At 34.6% G+C, this 21279-nt stretch overlaps 3 protein-coding genes across 3 annotated transcripts; all 3 read left to right on the top strand.

Annotated features, from left to right (window-relative positions):
* Positions 1–1967: 1967 nt before the first annotated feature.
* On the top strand, positions 1968–5338 carry LOC132170111 (aquaporin TIP1-2-like). The gene is made up of 3 exons (XM_059581018.2): positions 1968–2028; positions 3853–4043; positions 4625–5338. The coding sequence occupies exons 1-3, from the start codon at positions 1968–1970 to the stop codon at positions 5336–5338; spliced, it is 966 nt and encodes a 321-aa protein (XP_059437001.2).
* A 6216-nt stretch (positions 5339–11554) lies between these two features.
* On the top strand, positions 11555–15873 carry LOC132177460 (aquaporin TIP1-2-like). Its single transcript, XM_059589796.2, has 2 exons — positions 11555–11698; positions 15160–15873. The coding sequence occupies exons 1-2, from the start codon at positions 11558–11560 to the stop codon at positions 15871–15873; spliced, it is 855 nt and encodes a 284-aa protein (XP_059445779.2). The 5' UTR covers positions 11555–11557.
* Positions 15874–15931: 58 nt separating this feature from the next.
* Positions 15932–21146, top strand: LOC132170122 (uncharacterized). Its single transcript, XM_059581027.2, is given in 5 exon segments — positions 15932–15971; positions 19130–19187; positions 19609–19756; positions 20425–20661; positions 20664–21146. Coding segments are annotated over 5 exon segments (966 nt in total).
* The last annotated feature ends 133 nt before the right edge of the window (positions 21147–21279 follow it).

The following is a 21279-nucleotide window of genomic DNA, read 5'->3' as shown; positions in this document are numbered from 1 at the left end:
TTGCACTTGAAAATAATGAGACACGTGTCTAAATCCCGATAAGTTCAATTCTAACTGGAATTGAACTCAAGCCAAATCCATTTTCAATATGATCATCGTTGCTTTTTTTTTTTTTTTTTTTTTTTTTTTTTTTTCAAATGAGGAAAGAAATTACAAAGGAGGGTCTTTCCCATTCTTGATCCAAATTGAATTAAGAATGAGAGACAAATTGGGAATGCTTCCAAATATAAGGTGGGAAATGGCCCATCTAGCTAAAGAATTAATGTGCACGAAAATTGGCGCATCTTAAAATTTTTACAGCTTTCCAAACAGGAAAAACAGGCAAATTAAGTCTAATATCAGCTACTACATTAGCAAAATTCCAATCCTTAAACATACTTGGATTATAGATAGTCAGGATAATGTTAATGGCATCCCCTTCAAGGATTAGAATATCAACCCCATATAAACTGGCAGCATGAGTTGCCAAAAGAGCAGCTAGAGCCTCACCAACAGCAGCATCATGTGTGAAAATCCTTTTTGTAGCAGCATGGATAATATCACCAGTATGATCGCTGATCACCACAGCAGCAACAACAAATTCAGCTCTCACTGCCACATCAAAATTAGCTTTAAAGCTACCAAGCAAGGGAGGGGACCAAAGCGAGCGAGAAGTGGCGTCTTCCCAAACAAGAGCGTGAGCTCTTATTGTGCTTGAAATTTTCTGAATGGACTGTGGTATCAAAGGCTGAACCTCATTATGAACTAGTTGATCCTAACAAACCAGATGTGGTCCAAGGTGATAGCCGCATGAAGCTGGAATTTACGAGAATCGATCAACTCTAGGAACGTTCAACACCTTGTTCTGATTCATCTAGCTAGTTAATTACCATGTGAAATGATTGCAAAAGTGTGGAATTAATGATGATGTTAGGGGCTCGTGCACATGGGATTGGCCTCTAATTGTAACTTTTTTTCGATTTTTTTTTTCTTTTTTGTTTAAATAATACCGTGGAATTCAGCTAAATGTCTTTTCACATCTCTTCCATTTATGGGGCGTTTGGATGGGTGAATTCATTTTCAATGGGCTCTACCATACATAAGTGCTTGATGTTGTCGGTAGGTTCTATTTCTCTCTATATTGCGAGCAATAAGACTATATTCATGGTCTAGACATTTATTTTTATTTTTTTTGTTGGTAGTAAAATGTGTGAATTATATGGAGAATATGGGCAAAACGTACCTAAGGATATTTTGGAAAGAATAGATAATTCTTACCGGATGCCTAAGACTAAGAGCAAATCAAACATGTGAATCTCATATATATTCGCATAAATCCTATAAGATTCCAAATCATTCTCAAACAAGAAAATAATCACATTTCTGAAAATCCAGATCCCAAATAGCACATTCATGAGAATGTAAATGTCAATACATTAAGGTTAATTTACTTTCTCGGGTAATACTACGTACTTACCATATTTTTATCCCATAATTATTAATATTGATGTGGTAGTCTCAACCAACTCTTAAATCAATCCAAAACCACGTCAGCACATTAAAAAAAAGAAAAAAAAGAAAAAAAAAAAAGGAGGTTCCATTGGAGGCTGCAGTACTCTCATATATTGTCATTGCACCGGGACCAAAAAGGGCCAATTTCCATTGGACAAGCCAAGCCCTTCGGCTGGAGTTAATATGTTCATTTGTTGCATCTTTGTTCTTCAATATGGATAGCTTTTGATTATGGCCAAGCCAGAAATCGCGTCACCTATTATTGTTTTTTAAAACCTTTTAATCACGTGTTATCAAGTTGTAAAAGATGTATTAATCATGTAGTTTGATTGTAACCAATGCATATATAAACTAAAATCAAGATAAATTAACATTCAGGGTTTGACTTGCATGGAAAATACATTGAGAGCTTAATATTAGAAAAAATTACTAAATCGATCGTAGGGTTTAGACTTGAATCAAATTGGAGTATGCAGATGGCGGAGAAGGGAGATCGACCTCTCCCGTCTTCTTCACTTGGGAAGGACGGTAGAAGAGGTAGGTGATGGCTCGCAACCATCTCTTTAATTAAAGTGGGTGGCCCCCATTCTAGCTATATATGTTCCTGATTTTTATTTTTATTTATTATCCAACAAGAAAGCATATGCGTGCTAGCGCAATGACTTTTGCACAAGACGTACACCCATGTGACACAGTTTCTGTTAAAAGAAACTAACAAAGTAAACAAACAAACAGATCAATTTGATATATACAAGAGGTTATCACAAGAAGCTTTAAGGTAATTTTTATATCCTAAAAATCGATTTGATAGAAGCAAAACCTCAAAGATCAATTTAATAATTTTCCCTTTTAGCATTGTTAATTGTAATGTTTAGGGTATCAAGTTGCAGCAGCAGTACTGTATAGATTGGTCTCAGTTTCGGTGAGTCCCAGGTGATTAATTTGTTTGATCATATTATGAAGTATTCAAAGACAGACATCCTTGTTTATGTAGAATATGAATATGCTTGCTAGCAAATTAAGCTTAGTGAACGCATTATAACTCTCTCTCTCTCTCTCTCTCTCTCTCTCTCTATATATATATATATATATATATATGCGTGTGTGTGTGTCAGAATATATGCTTTCACACTGTCTTCTAAGTAACACTAGAAACATCATAGCTGCTTCCAAAAGCAAATAACTTTGATACAAGACGTAGGAAATCTGTCACGGTGAGAAGCGAAAAAAAAATAAGAAAATTATAAATACAGAGATTTACGTGGTTCACCATAAAGGCTACGTTCATAGATTTTAAGTGATGTTTTACTATTTTCAAGATAAACAATACATGAGGCGGCAATTTAATTAATACATACGTACAAAACTCTATGATCCGAAGCGACTATAAATACAAACACCAACTAGGTCAAAATACCAAAATAGGCCAAAAATCACAAGCTTCCGCTCGATTGACTAAGCATAAAAAAATCTCATTTAACCAAAAGGCTTCCAACATCGAACCGGGTTGAATACAAAACAGACTCTACATATAGTTTAACAGAGACCCATCAAACTATCACCTCATTAAAAGTTGTTCACAACTATCTCCAATGAAAGGGGTGGCTGCCCGCAACCCACCATCTCGATCTCTCTCCCTAGGTGGTGGAGAGGGAACAAGTCTCCCCTCTTTGCCACCTTCGTATATACCTTGCTACATCCAAGTGTACATAGTTTCCAAAAAAAAAAAAAAAAAAAAGTAATGAACAGGGTGATGATGGATCAGTTTGATGCAAGAGGTTACCACAAATAGCTTTTAAGGTAATTTTTATACCCTAAAATCCGATTTGATATATACAAGCATAAACCTCAAAGATCAATTATAATAATTTCCCCTTTTTAACATTGTTGTAATGTTTATGCTATCAAGTTGCAGCAGCAGTGTAAAGATTGGCCTGATCAGTTTCGGTGAGTGCCAGGTGATTAATCAATTTGTTTGATCATACTATGAAGCATTCAAAGACAGACATCCTAAGCTTGTTAATTTGTACGTATAATTAATATGCTTGCAACCAAAAGCTTAGTGTTACCCTTCATTTCATTTCGGCTTCCTCGCCTCATTTTGTATAAAGCGTATAACTCTATCTACATATGCTTTCACACTGTCGCTTAGGCAAAACCACAAACATCCTGTGGTCACTTCCAAAAACCATGGGTGGAAGCAGCCAAGTTTTGTCGTTGGCAGTATTCTCCCATTCTCTTCTATAAGTTTCCATGAAAGATTTTTGGATTGATAGCTCTATTTTTTCACCACTTCTTCCTCGATCTACAACTAATTAATATAATTAAAGGTCATGGATCATATGGTTAATATTCCGGCAGGACAAGCCGATCAGGAATTATCCAAATCATTTGTTTTTGATTTGGTTTTCCCCGGCCAACCAGGCCAGGAATTTGCAAGATCATTTGAGAAATGTGAGGCACGAAGTTTTGAGAAATTTGAAGAACCAGGGAATTCCATAGGAACAAAATTTCTTGCTTCCATTGGTGCCCATGAATATTTGTCCCCAAAGGTAACCTTATTTTTTGTTTTTGTGTTCGCTTGTAGTAGTTAAATAATTAAGCTCATCATTTTTCATCGACTTAAGTTTTTTAGATAAGTAATGATTTAATATGGTATCAGAATAAGAGGATTTTTGAGTTCAAACCCTAATTCTACAGTAGTTTACCTTTATTTTAGCTAAATATTATACGTGTTAGGTATTATTTGTTAAGAGAGAGTTTGAATTTACACGTGAATGTTAAAAATATTAATTAAACCCACCTACATGTACGCGAGGGCCGGGAGAGCATTTGAGATAAGTGGCGATTTAACAATATAACGTTACATTTTTCTAAGCCTTTAATTTTCTATATGTAATCATGTGAAATGGAGATAGACTTTACTATTGGCCCGAAGATCATTCATTTACATTTTTATACTACAATTATCCCACAATGTTGAAACGGTTAGTTGGAACTGATATTTCTTGGTTACGAGATAATTATAAGATAAAATATGATCTCCAATTATATACCATATCTCTAAATTGTTTCATTTATATATGTTATGCCAATATTTAATTGCTTGATATATATATTCACTTTATTTCAGATGTGGAGGGGAGCCCTCACAGAATTAATAGCAACTGCCTTCCTTGTGTTCACCATCACCTCTTCTGTCATCGCATGCTTGGACTCACAGGAGGTTGATCCCAAGCTTCTTGTCCCATTTGTTGTCTTCATTATACTCTTCCTCTTCCTCATTATGACAAGTCCCATTTCTGGCGGCCACATGAGCCCAATCTTATCATTCGTAGCCTGGCTCGAGGGTCATGTAACTTTTGCTCGAGCCTCCCTCTATGTCATGGCCCAATGTCTTGGCTCAATAATGGGTTTTCTTATAATCAGAAATGTGATGGACCTCCAAACATCACAGAAGTATTTCTTAGGTGGGTGCGCGATTGATAGCAATGGAGCAGCATCTGCAATAAGCCGAAAGGGTGCGTTGATTTTGGAGTTTTCTTGCACATTTTTGGTGCTGTTTGTTGGTGTGACAGTTGCTTTTGACAAGAAAAGGTGCAAGGAACTTGGGTTAGCAATGGTGTGTGTTGTGGTGGCAGGGGCCATGGCATCGGCTGTGTTTGTGTCCATTACAGTTACTGGGTATGCAGGCTATGGACGTGTTGGCCTGAACCCTGCAAAGTGCTTGGGCCCTGCATTGTTGGAAGGAGGGATATTGTGGCATGGGCATTGGGTTTTCTGGGTTGGCCCCTTTTTGGCTTGCATTGTTTACAAGGGTTACTCTACAAACTTGCCTAAGGAGTAGTAAGGAGGATTTGGTATGACATTTGGAGCTAGGTTAGTTGGGGCTTGTTTTGGGGAAGATGGCAATCCTACTTAATTATTTTCTAGGGAAAACTTTAGGTAATGTAATTTCAGTAGGGTCGTGGAGTGAATAAGAATCTCTTACAATTGGTTGCCTGAATTGTATGTAATTCGAACGGCTGTTATACAGAAGAGGAGTCCACTTGTCCGGCTGAGGCAACTCTCCTCCTTTTGGGAGTGTAGCCAATTGTTGAAAATTTAATCTTTATGTAACTTGTAAAATAATGATGTTAGGGGTTCGGGGTCGTGCACCTATTATCATAATAATAATAATGGGCACATAAAAATACCGTTGAATGATGATGGTTCTAAAACTGCCAAATTCTTACCAGGTATTTTTAGCTATATGAATTTCTATATTTTAACAGATTCGTTTGAATTGGTTAAGTGGCTTTTTTGGGTGAGTAAAATAGCATTGCAAGTAGTCAATACCTCAAAAAATTTATTAACGCGACATTCCTTTGCATGTAAGGGGGGTGGTCGGCCGCCCTCAGGGACGGAACAAGAAAATTTTATTCCATTTTTTTTTTTCTCGGTTCTTTAAAAATTTTTTATTAAAAAAAAAAAAAAAAAACTATTTTGGTTGTTTTTTATGAACTAAAGACTATCGTAAAGTCTAAAAAAGTGGGCATTTGAAAGTAAGAGCCAAAAATAAAAAAACTTAATGGGTATGGCTCAAAAAAATTTAAAAATAGGACCAAAACTTTTTATTGAATAGGGCCGAAAAATTAAAAAATAGGACCAAATAGGGCCAAATTTGGCCCTATTTTACTTTTTTTATTTATTTATTTTTATTAACTTATAAATATTTTTTCCTTTTTTTTTTTTTTGGGGGGGGGTGGCCTATGCTGGTCCCCTTGTTCCGTCATTGGCCACTCTAATCATATTTCTTAGGATAATTGCACTACTTCTAAAGTTATTAGAAGTGGTTGCAACCGCCCTCGACGTTGGTTTTGATGGTTGCAACCTCCAATCTCACAACGGGTGACAAAGAGAATGGTTCGAGAAGGGGTAAAGTATCCCCTATCCTGTATCCACCCAAATATTATATATACACCATACATACAAAGCTGTCTTGCCCACTCTCGAACAAAACTTGCTCATGTGATTTGAGTGCTGACATCATATATTTAAATGCCTTAGGCCTTAGCTTATGGACCTTGACGTAAGTAATTCAAATGACCTATTTTTATATAAAAACAAAAAAGAAAAGAAAAGAAAAAAATAAAAATAAAAACCATGACAAAATAAAAACGTGTCAATTGTCAAAAGTAAAACCTGACGTGAGTAGAAAAGGTGTTGGAAAATTAAAATTACTTTCAATACTTGTCAAAAGCAAAAGTCTACCTAGCTTGCCTTTGTCATAAAAAATAAAAAATAAAGGCTACAAACAATAAAGAAAGTATACAACGATTTCAAAATAACTAAATAAATTAAAGCTATGCAAGTCACATTTATATGTTTTAAACAATAGATAAATTTTATTAAATTTTGTTAGTTATATTTTCTAATATTTTTAATCAAATTTTGTTTAACCTAATTTTTTAACCTTGCCCTTATGTAAACCAAAATTTCAAATTCCATCACTTGTCGTGACCACCAAATCGGGTGTTGCCACCACCCCACGTGATGATTGGGGGTGATGCCAATCAAGAGACGATGTGCAAATTTTTTAGCTGAGGTGACACCCTCACATCTAGACATAAGGAAATAGCGTAAACTAAGAGTATGCCTAGCATTTGGAAGTGAAAAAGCGGTTATAGTTAGTGGTTATTGGCTAAAACTGTTAACTATAACTGCCTAGGTGGTTAGTAAAATTCACTAACAGCTTCTGCTAACCGCCTAAGCGGTTAATTTGTAGTTAGCGGTTAATAATCCTAATAACCGCTAACCGTTTTTTAAAAGAAAAAATTTAAATTAAATGTTAAAAAAATTAAAAATTAAAAGAAAAAAACCAAAGCTATGTTGTTTCTAGATTTTTATATATATTTTATATATATTTAAACATAAAAACATACATGTACACACACATATAAGCAATTGGCGGTTAGCAGTTAACGATTAGCGGTTTTTTCTGACCGCCTTCAAAAGCAGTTAACAGTTAATGCGATTAGTGATTAGTGGACGGTTAATAACCGCCCGCCTTTTCACCCCTAGCTACTAACATTACTCTTTGGCTAAAGCCACATCCGAGTTGCCATTTATTCATTTAGTGGCCTTTGGTAAAGGCCAATATACTCCATGGGAGTAATATATATATATATATATATATATATATATATATATATACCTGATATAGTTTTTTTTTTTTTTTTTTTGGGTCATTTTCTTGAGCTAATCTAATTGCCAAGATGTCTTCCTCTCAATTTATGTATACGTTAATTACTAAATTATTAAGTAAAAATATTGTCCCTTGGGCTTTATACAAGGTGGCCGGATGAATGTAGGTTAATTTCTATGACCAAACCATCTCAACATCCTGCATTATTTATCTCTATTATTTCTCCACTATTTTCTCTCTATTTTATTTTATTCTTTAGGTTACTATACATGTACAACAATTACTCACTAATTATTCCATTAATTAATGATAATATATTTATATATACTTTGAAAATTATGATGTTCTTCTGACAAGGAACTTTAATTTGAATTGAATATGAAAAAACTGGTTATGGTGACTCTTGACAAATGTTGGTGGCTTTCAGAGAATTTTCATGTACATATTGATCCTTTGCTCAAGAAAATGAAAATTATGATGTGATCTTTATAACAATCACTTAGCTGAGCGGCCGGAAAAGTCACATTAAACAATTGAAGGGGTATATATATAGAACACAAGCTCGAAAGGGTGGTCCTCAAGAAGTAGCTCAATCGAAATGGGACTACGCTTAATGAAGCGAAAATTACTAGTTCGAATCTCTCTCCCCCTCTTATATGGACATATAAAAAATAAAAAGTAAAAGCTCGAAAGGGTGAAAAAGAAAAAGAAAGAAAGAAAGAAAAAACTGAATTTAATTTATCCAATAGCTAGCTAGGCAAATTAAACTGAATTTAATTTATTTGTACGAAGAAATGTAACAAAATTCAAAAAATTTCAATGAGATAGATTCCTCTCTCTAGGGAAGAAAGATTCTTCTAGATTATAATTGAAGACTATAAATGTTGCTTTGATCTTACCACTTAGTTCCAAGCAAGCTAGTAAAGATATTGCTTCCTATATACACTGTAAGCCTTTTAGGTTTCCATTTTTTTTTTCTTTTTTTCTTTTATCTCTTTTCTTCTTCTTTTTTTTTTTTTTTTTTTTTAGTGAATTTTTTTCATAATTTTTTGTTTCACACCCAATTTTTCCTTTACCAACATATTACATTTGTTCATATTTTTTTAGCCAAATTATCACATTTATTAACACAATTGGTATTTCTGCTGGGATTATCTCATGTAGTCGGGTTGCTTCATGTGAGAGAAGAACTTATTGACCCATATCATTTATTTTCTTGTTTTTTGGTTTTTTTTTGGCCCCGTGTCAAGCTAACTCAGATTAGCCTATATGGCAAGAAGATATTGGCGGTGATGTTGATGTTCACCCACGTGTCACGGTTTCCATTAGAAAAAGTAATAGAAAATGAACAGAGGGATCAATTTGATACAAGAGGTTATTACAAGGAGATTTAAGTTAACTTATCTATTCCAAGTATCATTTGATATAAACATAAACCTCATAGATTAATTTAATAATTTTCCCTTCATGTTGTTGTAATAATTTACGATACCAAGGTGCAGCAGTGTACATATTGACTCTAGTTTTGATGGGTACAAGGTGATTATTAATAATTATATTAATTTATTTTAGAGTTTATTACCTTTAATCCCCTCAACTATCACTCATTTACATATTGCTCTCATGAACTACCATTTGTCATACTCAACCCTTTTTAATTAATTATCAATTGTTAGCAAAAAGCCTTATTATTACAAAAAAACAAATGTGCGCGTCACGTGTGCACTTTTCGGGCTAGTTTAACAATCTCGAGTTCTTGTGTGTGTGCCAATAATTGATAGTTGGAGGGGGTTGAGTATGAAATGTGATAGTTCGTTAGAGCAATGTGTAAATAAGTGGTAGTTGAGGGGGGATTAAATGTAATTAACCCTTTATGTAATCATAGAATGAAGTATTCTAAGACAGGCATCCTTGTTTATGTATAATGAATATTCTTGCAAGCAAAGCTTATTTGATCATATAGTATGAGTTATTCTAAGACAGGCATCCTTGTTTTAGAGTTATCCTTCATTTCGACTTCCACGCCCTCAATCATGAGAAAATCAGTTGGATAAATTATATGCTCTCATTGTCTTCTGGGTAACGCCAGAAACATGCATCATGGTCACTTCCAAAAAACATGGGTGGAAGCAGCCAAGTTTTGCGTTGGCAGTATTTTCCTATTCTACTATAAGTTTTGGATGAAAATTTTTTGACTTGATAGATCTCTTCACTTCCTCTAGAACTTAGGTCATGGCTCGTAGGTTTAGTTGCCAGGTGATACAAATTTTGGGTAGAACTCATATTTGAAAACCGGTTTGCAAGAGGAGGGTGTCCAAGAGTTTATATATGTACATATGGTTAAATCTATGTGGGACACAAGGATCGTAACATACTACCATGCTTCTGCAATCGATGTCCATCGCGGCTCACTCTATCGACAATATTGACCTGATGATAGTCATTTCTCTTTTTGTGGCTCTACTCACCTATTAGTATTTGAATCCAATTCATAGGCTGCCCGAGTCGCCCCCTCGGTGGCTCAAACTCCTGAAGTAGTGTTTGACCTGATGATAGCCATTTATCTTTTAATGTTTTGTTTCTTGTTTTATGTTTTGTTTTTGGAAAAGTCAATGTATCATAAACTACTACAAATTGACAAATACTGACAATCCTCTTTTCAAACTTTTAATAATTAAGATAATATATATCCTTTAAATTACTAAAAAAAAAAAAAAAATGAATGCCTTAATAACAAAAATACTCTTAACAAGAAAAACAAAGAAATTCTAAAATTTCTGAAAAAAAAAAAAACGAAAAACGAAAAATACCAAGGGTGCATGGCAGGGCATGCCACCAAACAAGAACTTCAATTCGTCATAGCATTTGATCTATTTTTTCTCCTCTTTTCTCTCTCTCTTATTTTTTTGAGAAAATTGCTTCAATTAAAAATTTATGGAAAACAATGTTAATTACGTAATAGTTTGAGTGGTAGCAGTTTGAGCCAAATACGTAGACCTTTTTTTTTTTTTTTTTTAACCACGCTGCTGGTGACATCCACACGTACCCTGTTGGTTTGCATTAAAAAAATACTAAGAGTGGTGATTTTTGGCACACCGGCATGCTTGAACAGTAAGCATGCTGGTGTTGTGGTGATTTTTGGCACACCGGCGTGTTTGAACAGTAAGCATGCTGGTGTTAAAATAGTATTTTATTTTATTTACTGTTTAAATATTATTTTAATAATATTTTATAATATTTTAATACCGGCGTGCTTACTGTTCAAGCAGGCCGGTGTGCCAAAAATCACTACTCAAATACGTACTAATAATAGAAAGTAAGCAGAAAGAGGTTATCACAAGAAGTTTCAAGATAATTTTTTAATATAAAGATAAACCTCAAAGATTAGTTTGATAATTATATATGCCTTCATATTGGTATAATATTTACGATATCAAGGAGCATCAGTGTAGAGTTTGGCAACAGGCATCCTTGTTAATGTAAAATGAATATCCTTAATTGATCATAGTATAAAATATTATTCTAAGACAGGCATCGATCGGCCACTTCCATGCAAAAACATGTGGATCGATGTTCCAGCTTGTTCGATAATTGACTAAACTTTTAATTTATTCTAATATGTATTAGAATATTATTCTAATATTCTTGCAAAATTTAAGCTGGTTTTGTCATCATGGCCACTTACAAAAACATGGGTGGAAGCAGCCAAGTTTGGCGTTGGCATTAGTCTCCCATTCTCTATAAGTTTCCATGAAAGATTCTTTGAATTGGTACTTACGTACGTAGTTCTATCTCTTCACCCCATCACTTCAAAAAACGAAAGAAAAAGAAAAAGACAAAGAAGTGATCATCTCTTCACTTTCTCTACAAGTCATGGATATGGTTGTCAATGGACAAGCTGATCACGATCAGGAATTTCCAACATCATTCGAGAAATGTGAAGCACAAAATGTTACAAGGAACTCTTTCAGAACAAAGTTTCTTGTTTCCATGGGTGCCCATGAATATTTCTCCCCTGAAGTAAGCTTCTTTTGTTGTTGTTTTTGTGTTCAGAAATATATAGTTGTTTGGTCCTTAATTAATTCCTGTTAAATTTCTCAAGGGCTACCGGGTTGTGAAAAAAAATGGTAATAAAGTTGTTAAACATGATTTACATCCCTTAATTTTATATATTTTATGTGGAATAGAGATAGACTTTAGGGGAAACTAAACTTACCTCTTAAACTATGTACGTAGTATTCCATCTAATTTGCAATGTTCCTCCAAACTTCAAAAATTTGCAATGTATACTACCAATTAATAACTCAAGAACCACTTAGGGTGTGGTCCAGTGGTGGCCACATGGTACCTTGGGGGTGCCACGACACCCCCAAGGATTTTAATTTTTTTTTTTATTTTTAAACCCATAGCACCCTCAAACTTAACACACATCACATGTTTGATGTAATATCTCAATGATGTGTAGTTGGTCAAATTTTCTTTGTTTTTCTTGGAGTGATTATGGCTAGAGACTGTAAAGTGCAGTTCTAGACACCTTTTTTTTTATTTTTATCTTTTTGATATAGTGTCGACATGTTACATTTCTAATATATCAATTTCAGCACATATTTATGAACTTTTATAGATATTTTGTGTGATGTATATATTGTGTGAATTACCAAATTTTTAGGGTGAAGAAAATTTTTAGGACGCAAAAAAAATTTTAGCAGTACCCCCAATATAAAATAGTTGGCTCCGCCACTGGTATGGTCTAGTGGCATTCAGGTTGTATCAGTGGGGGCTAAATCCCAAAGCCAAATCCCACCATGGGAAGCACTTGGGATTATTGGCTTATCTATTGGTTTGGGTGCTGCTAGAGTCGTTGATGGGGTTGATATTAAGTTATGACTCGATCGGTCTTGAGAGAATAGCTACGATTCTCATTATCTATGCCCCTCTTTAGTGATACTCAGCGATCATGTATTACTATGATCACACTCAGGTAGAGGCGTAGAGTAGTTATTATGGTAGCCTATCCTTAATTCCTATTTTAATTAGAAAAAAAAAAAATTAATAACTCGAGTTTCTTTTTTTTTTTTTTGAATTTTTTATTTGGAATCCCCCTAGTATTACTATTGGCCCAAGGATCAGTCATCCAAATATGATCTCCAATTACATTCATCATCTCTAATTATTTCACTTATATGTGTTATGCCAATACTTTATTATCTCATGGAGAAAATATATGACAGCCCCTAACTAAACTATCACCGCATTTTCATTTACGCTTTCAAACTTTAAAAAGCAACATCGAGACTCTCTGAACTGTTGCAACGTGTTAAATTAGACACTTCTACCCATCTCACTGCTTCTGAAAGAATGAGATATATATATATATATATTGTGTGTGTGTGTGTCAGAATATATGCTTTCACACTGTCTTCTAAGTAACACTAGAAACATCATAGCAGCTTCCAAAAGCAAATAACTTTGATACAAGACATAGGAAATCTATCACGGTGAGAAGCCAAAAAAAAAAGAAAAAAAAAAGAAAATTATAAATACAGAGATTTACGTGGTTCAACATAAAGGCTACGTCCATAGATTTTAAGTGATGTTTTACTATTTTCGAGATAAACAATACATATATGAGGCGGCAATTTAATTAATACATACGTACAAAACTCTATTATCAGAAGCGACTATAAATACAACCCCCAACTAGGTCAAAACACTAAAATAGGCCAAAAATCACAAGCCTCCGCTCGATGGACTAATTAAGCCTAAAAAAATCTCATTTAACCAAAAGGCTTCTGACATCGAACCGGGTTGAATACAAAACAGACTCTACATATAGCCCAACAGATACCCCTCAAACTATCACCCCATTAAAAGTTGTTCATAACTATCTCCAATGTAAGGGGTGGTTGCCGGCAACCCGCCATCTCTCTCTCCCTAGCTGGTGGAGAGGGAACAAGTCTCCCCTCTTTGCCACCTTCGTATATACCTTGCTACACCCAAGTGTACATAGTTTCCAAAAAAAAGAGAGAAGGTAATGAACAGGGTGATGAGTTTGATGCAAGAGGTTACCACAAATAGCTTTTAAGGTAATTTTTATACCCTAAAATCTGATTTGATATATACAAGCATAAACCTCAAAGATCAATTATAATAATTTCCCCTTTTTAACATTGTTGTAATGTTTATGGTATCAAGTTGCAGCAGCAGTGTAAAGATTGGCCTGATCAGTTTCGGTGAGCTGAGTGCCAGGTGATTAATCAATTTGTTTGATCATACTATGGTCTATGAAGCATTCAAAGACAGACATCCTAAGCTTGTTAATTTGTACGATGCTTGCAAGCAAAAGCTTAGTGTTACCCTTCATTTCATTTCGGCTTCCTCGCCTCATTTTGGATAAAGCGTATAACTCTATCTACATATGCTTTCACACTGTCGTTTAGGCAAAACCACAAACATCATGTGGTCACTTCCAAAAACCATGGGTGGAAGCAGCCAAGTTTTGTCGTTGGTAGTATTCTCCCATTCTCTTCTATAAGTTTCCATGAAAGATTTTTTAATTGATAGCTCTATCTTTTCACCACTTCTTCCTCGATCTACAACTAATTAATATAATTAAAGGTCATGGATCATATGGTTAATATTCCGGCAGGACAAGCCGATCAGGAATTACCCAAATCATTTGTTTTTTATTTGGTTTTCCCCGGCCAACCTGGCCAGGAATTTGCAAGATCATTTGAGAAATGTGAGGCACGAAGTTTTGAGAAATTTGAAGAACCAAGGAATTCCATAGGAACAAAATTTCTTGCTTCCATTGGTGCCCATGAATATTTGTCCCCAAAGGTAACCTTCTTTTTTGTTTTTGTGTTTGCATGTAGTAGTTAAATAATTAAATTCATCATTTTTCATCAATTTAAGTTTTTGAGATAAATAATGATTTAATATGGTATCAGAGTAAGAGGGTTTTTGAGTTCAAACCCTAATTCTACAGTTTACCCTTATTTCAGCTAAATATTATACGTGTTAGGTCTTATTTGTTAAGAGAAAGTTTGAATTCACACGGGAATGTTAAAAATATTAATTAAACCCACCTACATGTATGCGAGAGCCGGGAGAGCATTCGAGATAAGTGACGATTTAACAATATAACGTTACATTTTTCTAAGCCTTTAATTTTCTATATGTAATCATGTGAAATGGAGATAGACTTTACTATTGGCCCGAAGATCATTCATTTACATGTTTATACCACAATTATTTCATAATGTTGATGTAAACACTCTCAACGAACTCTTAATTTTTTTGTTTTTTTTAACAAGAACTAGTAAAACGGTTAGTTGGAATTGCTATTTCTTGGTTACAAGATAATTATAAGATAAAATATGATCTCCAATTATAGACCTTATCTCTAAATTGTTTCATTTATATATGTTATGCCAATATTTAATTGCTTGATATATATATATATATACATTTTATTTCAGATGTGGAGGGGAGCCCTCACAGAATTAATAGCAACTGCCTTCCTTGTGTTCACCCTAACCACTTCTGTCATCGCATGCTTGGACTCACAGGAGGTTGATCCCAAGCTTCTTGTCCCATTTGTTGTCTTCATTATATTCTTCCTCTTCCTCATTATGACAATTCCCATTTCTGGCGGCCACATGAACCCAATCTTATCATTCATAGCCTGGCTCGAGGGTCATGCAACTTTTGCTCGAGCCTCCATCTATGTCATAGCGCAGTGTCTTGGCTCAATAATGGGTTTTCTTATAATGAGAAATGTGATGGACCACCAAACAGCAAGCAAGTATTTCTTAGGTGGGTGCACGATTGATAGCAATGGAGCTGCATCTGCAATAAGCCGAAAGGGTGCGTTGATTTTGGAGTTTTCTTGCACATTTTTGCTGCTGTTTGTTGGTGTGACAGTGGCTTTTGACAAGAAAAGGTGCAAGGAGCTTGGGTTAGCAATGGTGTGTGGTGTGGTGGCAGGGGCCATGGCATTGGCTGTGTTTGTGTCCATTACAGTTACTGGGCATGCAGGCTATGGAGGTGTTGGCCTGAACCCTGCAAAGTGCTTGGGGCCTGCATTGTTGGAAGGAGGGATATTGTGGCATGGGCATTGGGTTTTCTGGGTTGGCCCCTTTTTGGCTTGCATTGTTTATAAGGGTTACTCTATAAATTTGCCTAAGGAGTAGTAAGGAGGATTTGGTATGACATTTGGGGCTAGGTTAGTTGGGGCTTGTTTTGGGGAAGATGGCAATCCTACTTGATTATCTTCTAAGGAAAACTTTAGGTAATGTAATTTCAATAGGGTGGTGGAGTGAATAAGAATCTCTTACAATTGGTTGCTCCAATCGTATGTAATTCGAATGGCTGAGAGAAGTCCACTTGTCCGGCTGAGACAGCTCTCCTCCTGTTGGGAGTGTAGCCAATTGTTGGGAATTTCAATCTTCATGTAACTTGTAAAATAATGATGTTAGGAGTTTGGGGTTCGTGCACCTATTATCATAATAATAATAATGGGCACATAAAAATACTGTTGAATGATGATGGTTCTAAAACTGCCAAAATCTTACTGAGTATTTTTATCTATATGAATTCTATATTTTAACAGAAATTCGTTTGAAAACGAGGACTTTTTGGTTAAGTGGCTTTTTTGGGTGAGGAAAATGGCATTGCAAGTACGTCAATATCTCAAAAAGATTTATTAACGCGACATTCCTATATATGCATGGTAAGGGGGGTCAGCCATCCTCGGATACGAAACTAGAAAATTTTATGGGAGGGGCTAGCCAAATTATATATATATATATATATATATATATATTGGTTGTTTTTTATGAACCAAAGACAGTAAGGGCTAAAAAAGTGAGCATTTGAAAGCAATGACCAAAAAAAAAAAAAAACTTAATGAGTATGGCCAAAAAAAATTAAAAATAAGGCCAAAATTTTTTATTGGATAAGGTCAGAAAATTTAAAAATATGACCAAATTGAGCCAAATCTGGCCTTATTATTATTTTTTTTATTTTTTAAATTATACATTTTTTTTTCCTTATTTTTGGGGGAGTTTGGCCTATGCGGGTCCCCCCTAGTTCTGTCATTGGCCACCGCCAATCTTTAAATCAAATTTTTTAAGATAATTACACTACTTCTAAAGTTATTAGGGTGGTTGCGACTACCCTTGATGTCCATGTTGGTGGTGGTTGCAACCTCCAATCTCGCAACGGTGACAAAGAGAATGGGTCGATAAGGGGTAAAGTATCCCCTATCCACCCAAGTATTGTACATACACCATACACACAAAGCTGTCTTCCCCACTCTCGAACAAAAATTGCTCATGTGATTTGAGTGCTGACATCATATATTTAAATGCCTTAGGCCTTAGCTTATGGACCTTGACGTAAGTAATTCAAATGACCTATTTTTATATAAAAACAAAAAAGTAAAGAAAATAAAATAAAATAAAAACCATGACAAAATAAAAACGTGTCAATTGTCAAAAGTAAAACCTGACGTGAGTAGAAAAGGTGTTGGAAAATTAAAATTACTTTCAATACTTGTCAAAAGCAAAAGTCTACCTAGCTTGCCTTTGTCATAAAAAATAAAAAATAAAGGCTACAAACAATAAAGAAAGTATACAACGATTTCAAAATAACTAAATAAATTAAAGCTATGCAAGTCACATTTATATGTTTTAAACAATAGATAAATTTTATTAAATTTTGTTAGTTATATTTTCTAATATTTTTAATCAAATTTTGTTTAACCTAATTTTTTAACCTTGCCCTTATGTAAACCAAAATTTCAAATTCCATCACTTGTCGTGACCACCAAATCGGGTGTTGCCACCACCCCACGTGATGATTGGGGGTGATGCCAATCAAGAGACGATGTGCAAATTTTTTAGCTGAGGTGACACCCTCACATCTAGACATAAGGAAATAGCGTAAAATAAGAGTATGCCTAGCATTTAGGGGTAAAAAGGCGATTGTGGTTCGTGGTTATTGACTAAAATCGCTAACTATAACTGCCTAAGTAGTTAGTAAAATTCATTAACAGTCTCCGCTAACCGCGTAAGCGGTTAATTGGTAGTTAGCGGTAAATAACCATAATAATTGCTAACCATTTTTTAAAAGAAAAAATTTTAAATAAATGTTAAAAAAATTAAAAATTAAAAAAAAAAAAAAAAAAACCGAAACTACCCTACTACATACGACATCGTTTATAGATTTTTATATATATTTAAACATAAAAACGACGTCATCTCATGTATATGTACACATATATATAAGCAGTTGGCGGTTAGTAGTTAACGGTTAGTGTTTTTTCTTAACTGTCTTCAAAAGCGGTTAACGGTTAATGTAATTAGCGGTTAGTGAATGGTTAATAACTGCCTGCCTTTTCACCCCTAGCTACTAGCATTACACTTTGGCTAAAACCACACCCGAGCTGCCATTTATTCATTTAGTGGCCTTTGGTAAAGGCCACCATGGGAGTAATATATATATATATATATATATATATATATATAGTTTTTTTTTTTTTTTTTGGTCATTTTCTTGAGCTAATCTAATTGCCAAGATGTCTTCCTCTCACTTTATGTATACGTTAATTACTAAATTATTAAGTAAAAATATTGTCCCTTGGGCTTTATACAAGGTGGCCGGATGCATGTAGGTTAATTTCTATGACCAAACCATCTCAATATCCTGCATTAGTTATCTCTTTTATTTCTCCACTATTTTCTCTCAATTTTATTTTATTCTTTAGGTTACTATACCTTTACAGCAATTACTCACTAATTATTCAATTAATTAATGATAATATATTTATATATACTTTGAAAATTATGATGTTCTTCTGACAAGGAGCTTTAATTTGAATTGAATATGAAAAAACTGGTTATGGTGACTCTTGACAAATTTTGGTGGCTTTTGGAGAATTTTCATGTACATATTGATCCTTTGCTCAAGAAAATGAAAATTATGATGTGATCTTTATAACAATCAATTAGCTGAGCGGCCGAAAAAGTCACATTAAACAATTGAAGGGGTATATATATAGAACATAAGCTCGAAAAGGTAGTCCTCAAGAGGTAGTTCAATCGAGATAGGACCACGTCTAATGAAGCGAAAGTTACTAATTCGAATCTCCTTCACCCTCTTATATAAATGGACATATCAAAATATATATATATATATATATATATATATATATATATATATATAAAAATGCTCAAAAGGGTGAAAAAGAAAAAGAAAGAAATGAAAAAAAAAAAAAAAAAAAAACTGAATTTAATTTATGCAATAGCTAGCAAGGCAAATTAAACTGAATTTAATTTATTTGTACGAAGAGAAATGTAACAAAATTCAAAAAATTTCAATGAGATAGATTCCTCTCTCTAGGGCAGAAAGATTCTTCTAGATTATAATTGAAGACTATAAATGTAGCTTTGATCTTACCACTTAGTTCCAAGCAAGCTAGTAAAGATATTGCTTCCTATACACTGTAAGCCTTTTAGGTTTCCATTTTCCTTTTTTTTTTTATTATTATTTTTTTTTTCTCTTTTCTTCTTTTTTTTTTTTTCAGTGAATTTTTTTCATAATTTTTTTTTTTGTTTCACACCCAATTTTTCCTTTACCAACATATTACATTTCTTCATATTTTTTTTATCACATTTATTAACACAATTGGTATTTTTGCTGGGATTATCTCATGTAGTAGGGTTGCTTCATGTGAGAGCATGCTCGGGCTCTATATTCTCGTGCAGGTATTTGGGCAACTCGAGTATGTGAGGTCTGGACTGCAACAGGACAACCCTATTACACAATATCTAAATTCCTCTTTTGTACACTTGAATAATTTTATTTTTATTTTTATTTTTTTCCTTTTTTCGAAAGGAAAACTTTCTTACCTTTTCCTTGTCTAGGACTATTCCAGCCATGGATATTGATTTATCCCTTAATGGCCATGAAGGTGACTCAGATTTCTCAAGATCATGTAAGAAAGTAGGACAAAACTCCATATGGACAGCTTTTCTTGCCTCCATTAGTGCCCATGAAATTAACTCATCCGAGGTAAGCTTGATTTAGTTATCAAAAGTCGACGTATCTAACGGTATACATGATTTCACATTATTTAAACTTTTTAAAAAAGACATACTAACATTGACTTCGTATACATCGTTAGATACACTATAACTTTAAATCCTGATCACCGTAACATGAATATTATCCATTTCACCCAGACAAACCTTAAGACTCCTTTGTCATATGTTTTTAGGAAAACTTCACTTTAAACTCCTAAACTACCACGTGTTTTGAGAAGGCCTCTCTAAATTTTAAAAACTTTCAATTTCACCTCATGAACTTTCAATTTGATGCAATGTACCCCCCTCCATCAATTTTTAAACGTTAAAAGTGATAAAATGACCATTATACTCTTGATCTTTTTATAAAATTCTAAATTTACGCTTAATTTCAAATTATTTATTTTTTCCTTTTTTTTTTAATTACGAAAATTGAAGGGTGATTTGATCTTTTTAAGGGTTACCGTTAAATTGACGGAGTGGGTAAATTACATCAAATTGATAGTTGGAGGGGGTGAAATAACAAATTTTTGAAATTTGAGGAGTCTTATCAAAACGCGTAGTGTTATGTTTTTTTTTAATGCTGCATATATATATATATATATATATATGTCCTGTTTTGGTTAGTTAATGAATCTAAGTTGTTGCATGTTTCAGCTGTGGAGGGCAGCAGTAACAGAGACAGTGACAACTGCCTTCCTCATGTTCACACTGGTTGTTTCCATCGTCTCATGCACAGAATCTCACCATCCCGATCCCCAGCTGCTCATCCCTGGTGTCGTCTTCCTCATTGCCTTCTTCTTCCTCCTGGCAATATTACCTCTATCCAGCTGCCATGTGAACCCATTAATCTCCTTCATTGCGGCGCTCAAAGGTGTGATAGCCCCCGTGCGTGCGTGCGTGCGTGCGTATATATGTTGGGGCAATGCGTCGGCTCCATAATAGGATTTCTGTTGATCAAGAGCGTGATGAGCCCTGATGCAGTAGCCAAGTATTCGTTAGGCGGCTGCAGAATCAATGCAAACGGGGATGGGATAAGCCTGGGAACAGCGCTAATGTTGGAATTTGTGTGCACTTTTTTGTTCCTCTTGCTTGCCATGACGGTGGTGTTCGACTCTAAAAGGCACAAGGAGCTTGGAATGCCCATGATTTGTGCTGTCATAGCAGCGTCCAGGGCAATAGCTGTTTATGTGTCCATTGTGGTCACCGGAAAGCCGTGCTACGCCGGTGCCGGACTGAACCCCGCAAGGTGTTTGGGGCCGGCGCTGCTGCAGCATGGAGAGTTGTGGTATGGGCATTGGGTGTTCTGGCTTGGACCCTTTTTTGCTTGCATTCTTTATCATGGTTTCTCTGCTACCTTGCCCAAGCCGGGGGGTTGATCATTTCAGTGATGGTTAATTACTTAATTATGTGGTTTTCGTTTGATGTGTTGAACTGAACTAACGAGTAACGCTATATTTGCCCAATAAAATGAAGGTGTAGTACTATGTAACATTATTAAAAATAAATTAA

Source organism: Corylus avellana, chromosome 2 (genome assembly GCF_965113065.1).
Source record: "Corylus avellana chromosome 2, dhCorAvel1.hap1.2, whole genome shotgun sequence".
Lineage (NCBI taxonomy): Eukaryota > Viridiplantae > Streptophyta > Magnoliopsida > Fagales > Betulaceae > Corylus > Corylus avellana.
The sequence above is the reverse complement of the archived record's forward strand: the minus strand, read 5'-3'. Positions and strand labels throughout refer to the sequence as shown.